At 45.4% G+C, this 7,500-nt stretch overlaps 1 protein-coding gene across 1 annotated transcript in view; it reads right to left on the bottom strand.

The window, feature by feature from the left end:
- Positions 1-7,500, bottom strand: part of LOC147022886 (dynein axonemal heavy chain 9-like) — a 318,333-nt gene that overhangs the window by 130,663 nt on the left and 180,170 nt on the right. The window contains exons 49-50 of the mRNA XM_085890311.1: positions 7,132-7,294; positions 6,882-7,005 (exon numbers count right to left, since the gene is read on the bottom strand). Of these exons, the coding sequence (XP_085746437.1) occupies positions 6,882-7,005; positions 7,132-7,294 (287 nt within the window). The remainder of the gene's footprint in view (positions 1-6,881; positions 7,006-7,131; positions 7,295-7,500) is intronic.

Below are 7,500 nucleotides of genomic sequence, written 5' to 3'. Positions count from 1 at the left end.
TGTATATATATATGTATATATATATATATATATATATATATATATATATATATATATATATATATATATATATATATATATATATTTCCACCGGATTGTTGCAAGTGAATTAGTTCCCAAAAGTGTGGCATATTTTGGCAGTTTGTGAGGAATGTGTTCCCAATAGTGTGGAATGTTCTGTGACAGCACAAAGGCAGGGACCCATGGAATTTCCCCGTCCTCAACCTCCCCTCCCAACCTCAACCACTTTCCCAACTCTGTCCATTTTCTGCCCCCACCCAACTTCAATTGCATGTCCTCCACTATCCCTTTCTTCTTCAAGTCTTTAACCCAACCTCAGGGGCTCCCCCTTTCTTCTTCAAATCCTCAACCGTTCCCTTCCAACGCTAAGTCCTCAACCACTCCCCAAAGCCCCAACCCCCCCCCCTCCCCTTGTGTTTTTTTTGTTTACGTTGTTGAGGCTCTTATAAGAGCTAACACACAGAACATATAACAAAGGGGGCAGGAGAAAAGAGGGGCGGGAGAGGGAAGCACAAAACAGTGGGGAACAGAAACACCGGGAGATCTGTGAAAGAGAGAGGGATGTGGCGAGGTACATGGGGTAAACAAGATGGACACAACAGGGACTTCAGGAAGGAAAGCAGGGAATTTGAAGGAGGTGGGTTTAGGATGGATTAACAGGTGTAGAAAAGATCGTAGTTTTGAATGGGGGAAGGTTTGAGATGATGGTGAACAGCTGTTTTGAAGACCTGGAGGGAGGAGTGGGATTGAAGAAAGTGTTGGAGTTTGTTCCAAAGGCAGGAAAAAAAGAGGAAAGAAAGAGTGAAGGTGAGCAGTGATTCTTGATTTTGGAAGTTTCACCAGGAGGAGTTTTTTGGCAGACCTTAAGCACCCTACGGAAGGATGGGGGGGGGGGGCAGAACACAGACAGAACGGGGAGGAGGGGGCAAGGCTGGAGAGGAGATGGTAGAATACAGAAAGACCACCGTCCTGCCTGTGGTGAGAGAGTGAAAGACCCAATGGCTGAGCTTCATCGCAGGAAATACCAATGATCATAAATGTCTTGGTTTCCACAGCGTGAAGCTGAGAAGGGAGCACCAGCCCACAGGGGAGAGCAGTACTCAATCAGGCTTCAGATGAAAGCTTTGTATGTGGTCATGAGTTCAGGTGTGCCAAGGAAGGATTTGCACAATGGAGGATGTCCAGTCGGTGACTGGCTTTGGAGGCCAGCTTGGAAATGAAGCCAGCTTTCCCAACTCTGTCCCTTCTCTGCATCCCCCTTTCACTCCAACTTCCTGTCCTCCATTCCGCCTTTCTTCTTGAAGTCCTCAACCCGCCCCCGACCCACAACTTCAAGTCCTCATAATAGTCACCAACTGTTCAGACTGCTGAGGTTTCGCGATGAAGTAAATTGACGAAAAGGTAATTATACATTGTGCGGAATTGACTGAATAATTTGTGGTTATCATTTTTTTTTACTTCCAGTAAGTGTACGAACCAATGGCTCAGAGCCTATACACCACCAGTGTGCCACGGAAATGCACATAACCCGAAATGATGTGAATTTCGATATTTATAGACATCCGCATGCACTGTCTCGACAGTTTTGTTTCAATACTTTTTTTCAATAAAAAATATTTTCTCACTAAAATAATTCTCAATCGACCTACCTTAATATTTTCTGCTGTTGTTGCAAACATTGTTTTAGTTGTTGAAACATTTTATCATGATGGATTTGGGGGTGATAAAATAAATAAATTGATGATTATTCAAACTTGATATTAAAAGAAAATATAATAATCCTGAAATTAAATGTACTCAAATATGATACGAGGTTTTAATTATGTGTCCATTTGGAATTAACATAATTCTATTTCTCCTCTGTATGGAAAGATCACCTGTATATTAAATGTGAAAACAGGTTGAACTTTGCCAGAAAGTTGAATATAAAGAAGAATTGCCTGTCATGTAAAACTATCTTGAGAATTTTGCATGAAAGACACAAACAAGTTGGAATGTGGATTTACGAAAATGTCCAGATGTATCCACTAAGCTCTGGTTGCTTCAAGATAATATATTGTTACAGATTTCCGCCCGCTGGCGTGCGGGCGACCGTTTTTTTTTTTTGTTTTTTTTTGTATACCTTGGTCGAGGCTCGTATGAGAGCTAACACAACTCCCAGCAAGGAGGCATGAGACAAGAGGGGCGGGAGTGGAAGGGACAAAACAGTGGGGAACAGACAGATTAGGTGAACAGTGGAAGGGAGAGGGATGGGGATGGGACGGGGAACATGGCAAAGAGAAGATGGACATTACAGGGACTTTCAGGAAGGAAAGCAGGGGAATTGAAGGAAGTGGGCTTGGGTGGATTATCGGGGGTAGAAAAGATCGAGGATTTGGATGGGGGAAGATAAGAGGTGGTGGTGAACAGCTGTTTTGAAAGCCTGGAGGGAAGAATGGGAAAGAATAGAGTGAGGAAGTTTATTCCAAAGGCGGGAAAAAAGAGGAATGAAAGAGTGAAGATGAGCAGTGATTCGTGATTTTGGTAGTTTTACCAGAAGGGAGTTGTTGGCGGACATTGAGCGCCCTGTGGAAATGTGGTGGGGACAAATCGCAGAGAGAGCAGGGGGGGCAAGGATGGAGAGGAGTCGGTAGAAGACAGAAAGACCACCGACCAACCTGCGTGATTGAGTGAGAGGCCCAAAGACTCAGCTTCATTGCGGGAGATGTCGATGATCTTAAATGCCCTGGTTTCGACAGCGTGAAGCCGAGAAAGGTGGGAGGCAGGAGCACCAGCCCAGAGGGGAGAGCAGTACTCCATCAGGCTATGGACAAAAGCTTTGTAAGTGGTCAGGAGCTCAAGAGGGCCGAGGAAGGACTTTGCACGACGGAGGATTCCCAGTCGGCGACTGGCTGAGGCGAGGTTGGAAATGTGACTTTCCCAGGAAAGGTCATGGCAGATAGTGAGACCCAGAAGCTTGAAAGAAAAGACTTCTTCCAGAGGATTGTTGAGAAAGTGGATGGGGGGGTTTTCTAAACGGTCCTTTCGAAGAGACATAGTGAGAGTGTGAGATTTGTCTGGATTGAAAGACATGTTCCACGTGTTGGACCAGTTTGTGATTTTATCCAGATCTGCAGTGAGCGAAGAAGCTGCTGCTTGCCGGTCTGAGGGATGACAGATGGTACGGCAGAGGGTGGAGTCGTCGGCAAAGAGAAATAGAGGATTTTCCAGAGAGTCAGAGAGATCATTGATGAAAACCAGAAAAAGAACAGGGCCCAGAACGCTACCTTGAGGAACTCCAGCCTGCACAGGAAGAGGGGATGAAAGAACTCCATTTAGGGCCACACGTTGACTGCGACAGGAGAGGAAGTCTGTGAGCCATGAGTGGAGATGGTCTTGAATACCATGGGAAGAGAGTTTGGTGAGTAGTGCAGGGTGCCAGACTGTGTCAAAAGCACGTGATATGTCCAGGGATACGGCTCGGATTTCCTGTCTGGCATTGAGGACCTCCATCCATTGATGGGAGAGCTGAAGCAGCATATCCAGGGTAGAGTGACCTGGTCTGAAACCAAATTGATGATTGGAAATCAAGCCATTGGAGAAGAGGAAGGATTTCATGTCTGAAGCGATGATGGATTCCATAACCTTGCTGATGATTGGGAGAAGGCTGATTGGTCTGTAGTTACAGGGATCTGTTTTTGCACCTTTTTATGCAGGGCAGTGATGTTAGCAGATTTCCAAGCAGATGGCAGATGACCTTGGGCAAATGAGAGGGTGAATAGAACAGAGAGGGGGTGAGCAAGAGCAGAAGAGCAGGCTTTGAGGACACGTGGGCTGATGCCGTCTGGACCGGTTGCAGAATATGACTCGAGGTTTGAAAGCAAGCTCTCCACCTTGTCAGGAGAAAAGGATACAGAGTCCAGGGACAGTTGGGTCCGACTGGGTAAAGTGGGTAGAGATAGTGATGGGTTTAGGACACAAGATTTAGCTGCAAACTTTCTAGCTAATAGCGGCCACGCTCGCCCACCGACGTAGCAATCTAATCGCAGCTTTCGGAACAACGCCGAAATCCCGCTACGGGTGTGCTTTTAATGCACACCGCAGCCTAGTCAACACTCTACCCGCGCGACAGGGTCCGATCGCCGAATGGTCGATTTACCTAATTAATCGCGCGGGCAGACTACCGAGAGACTGTACCTCAACGGGGCCTGCTTGGAAACGAGCCGCTTAAGCAGCTCGCTCCGTTTTGGGATAACCGAGCGGGGTATTATCGCGAAAGCCCCATTGGATCCGATTCTATTATCGGCTATTAAAAAGCCAGCTATATTCCGAACTTAATCATGGCAGTTCCATGAGAGAAAGGATGCAACGAACGGGTTAACATTCACACAAGGACATTTATTTATAAAACAACACATATGCAATCATGCAGTCATGTATGCAACCAACGCACGTATACAATCATGCAGTCATGTATGTAACCAATGCACGTATGGGACAAAACATGAGCAAGAAGAACTACAACCGTCTATTATTATTTATTTACATGCACTTAACAGTTCTACTTAAAGACATGGCGCCACAACGTTCATTCAAAACCCCAGAAAGAAAAGGCCCAGGCTCATAAGCCTTTAATGTTTCTCAGAGCTTGGGAGACCGCGCTGGTTACCTGCCGCCTTCGTGGCGACTTGCTGGGTGCTCCTTGGCGTCCAGTCCACACGGCAGCTGGCGTGACTGCGGCACAGCCCAGGCCTCGTCGAGCGGCACAATCGATCGGGCCGAGTCGACAACGCCTCAGAGGAATGAATGCGCCTTTGCACTTTTATAGTTGATGCTCTCTTAAAAGCCCGTCCGTTCCTCCGCATGGATTGGACTGTCCCGGGGCCCGATCACCTCGGACCATTATGCCGCTGGTTGGCGACTCCTCTCCGGCCTCTTCGACCCACAGCTCGGCACGGCAGGCTGCGCTCCAGGCTCCGGTCTCTCCAGCTCCCGTCCGTCTGCAGACTCCAGGCTCCAGGCTGATCCAGCTCCCAACGCGGCCCCGCACAACTGCTCGCTTGGCATCTCTACGCACCCTTATATTGGGTCCGTGAGGCGAGGTTTGATCTCCGATCGCTCACCTCTGACCCCCCGCTGGCTCCGCCCCCTTCGATCTCCTGATCCGATTTCGATGCCAAGCTCGGAGAGAGCGGACGTGGGTGAAATCAACGACCCTGGTGCCAACAAAGGAGAGCGGACGTGGGTGAAATCACCGTCGCTGGCGCAAAGATGGCGGCGCAATGGAGATGACGGTAAGGCGTTGCTGTTCGTTGTTGTGTAGGTTGTGAAGGGATGTCGTGGTGGTCGTTGTGGAGATGGTTGATGAGAGCGATGTTGGTGGTGGAAGTGGTTGTTGTGGAGATGGTTTATGAGAGTGATGTTGGTGGTGGAGGTGGTTGTTGTGAAGCGGTTGGTCCAAAATAAAGATAGTAAAAGAAAAACGGCTACCTCAAAGATCACAGCCCTGCACACGAATAATTGCCCGTTAAACATCAGTGGGGAAATCTATCTGAACACAGACTTATCGACATAACTGATCTCAGGACCTATATGGTGCTCTGTGAATTTCCACAACCATAATAATATCTTCCCAGTTTTGGGAGAAGCAAACTGACTTTTAACCTACATAAGATGGAAACTTGTGTTTTAATGGCCATTATAGTTGGCATTTGACGTCATTCTGGCATTCTGTGCGATTAATATGAATGGGTTTGAATATGTGTTCCAACCATTTAAGCAGGAGCTGTCAAAGAAGACTGAAGATAAGGTTCACCTGGAAATTGTCAAGACCAGGCGAACTGGCGTCAGTGTCAGAAAAGTATAAAAACTGTGTCTTACTAGAAACTACATAAAGATGAAGATTCTTCAATTGTGTCGAGAGATCTGGAGTGAATCTGTCTGTCCAGAACCTCCTGTGCGCGCACATATAAATATGTTTGTTTGTTCAATAAATGTTTTAAATTGTTCAGACGTTGCGTATCTGTATCGACATGGTCTTTCGGGAAAATCATTGTTGAGACAACATGTTTACTTCATAAAGGTAGGATGGCAAGATCAGTGTTTGGATCAGTGCATATCATAGGGAAGAGGGAGTGTTTAGAGTTAGACCAATGCATGTGGTGGGGGGAAGAAGAAGTATTTGGATCAGTGCATATAGTGGGGAAAACAAAATTCCTCCATGTTTGCTTCTGCAATAAATAAATTGGTCCTAATGTTCTTGTGTGATCACACATTGGTCATGTGGTGAATGTATGCAAGCTCCATCAGCTGTAGCCATTAATAAACTAGAATGGCACTCATCGACATCATGACGTAGACAGATATGCCTCCGCCCACATTATTATTGATGGCTTTATGTATAAAAATATTGCTGCCGAACCACGTGACCAATGACGTCATCAATGTTTTTCCCGCCATACAATTTATCTCTAGAAGACCCTCAAAAATTTCATACTGATCGGATAAAGCGTTTGATGCCTGCAATTACGACATAATAACGAAGCCACCTATTACATAATTAAAAATTAAAAATCACACTTATTTCCCATGGGGCGTACTTGACATGTGCCAGGTTTCAATTTTTTCCATGGAGCAGTTTCAGAGATACAGAAGCCCAAAGTTTTTCCTTTTTTCTTACATAGCTGCCACACAACATGATATATGATGTCATAATTATCATTAAAACATTCTACGTGAGTTGTCGCACCTTTGGTGAAAATTTTGTGTCAATCAGATAAGCAGTTGCAAAGAAAACAGAAAATTAGTACGGACGGACGGACGGACAACCCGAAAACATGTCTCAAACGACTTCGTCACTGGAGGCATAAAACATTGTTTACCAGAGATCAATAAGTCATTGATGAGCACCAGGAAATGCAGATCAGGTAGTTGGTCATCTGTCAGAAGGAATACTGTCCTTTGTCCTTTCAGCCCAGTCTTCATTAATAAATTGGCCACATCTGCCTGCACATGGTAGGGGAACAAAGATGGTTTGAGATTGTGCTGGAGTCGACTGGAAGTAAATAATTGCATGTTAACTTCATCTCAAAGCAAGATAAAAGACTTCTTGCATTCTCTTATGTATCTCACCTTTAGGTCAGAGGTTGAATAACCTTGATGCAATGTCGGCTGAAAGACCTCCATGCTCGAAAGGAAGGCTGCTAGGCGGGTCAAGCTTTGTTTTCCACTGCCACCAACACCTACCAGCAAAGCATGACCCCCTGGTGACTTCAAAATACGACTGATACGGCAGCTGAAAAAAGCAATATTAAATGTGGATTTTATTTCTGTGAGAATGTCCAGCTGCAATGATATATACATAAAATTGATAAATATGAATAAGTTAACCTTGACTTAAGATTAGGATTTCCTTAATCGAGCTTCAATAAAAGAAAACGTCAATTTTGTGCTTTGCTATAAAATGTTAGCATTTTGTTATCTCTATATCTATAAAACTGA

Source organism: Eptatretus burgeri, chromosome 7 (assembly GCF_056783735.1).
Source record: "Eptatretus burgeri isolate ZD-2024b chromosome 7, Ebu_testis_v1, whole genome shotgun sequence".
In the NCBI taxonomy this organism is placed as follows: Eukaryota; Metazoa; Chordata; class Myxini; order Myxiniformes; family Myxinidae; genus Eptatretus; species Eptatretus burgeri.
Note: the sequence above shows the minus strand (reverse complement) of the source record. Positions and strands in the feature narration are given on the sequence as shown.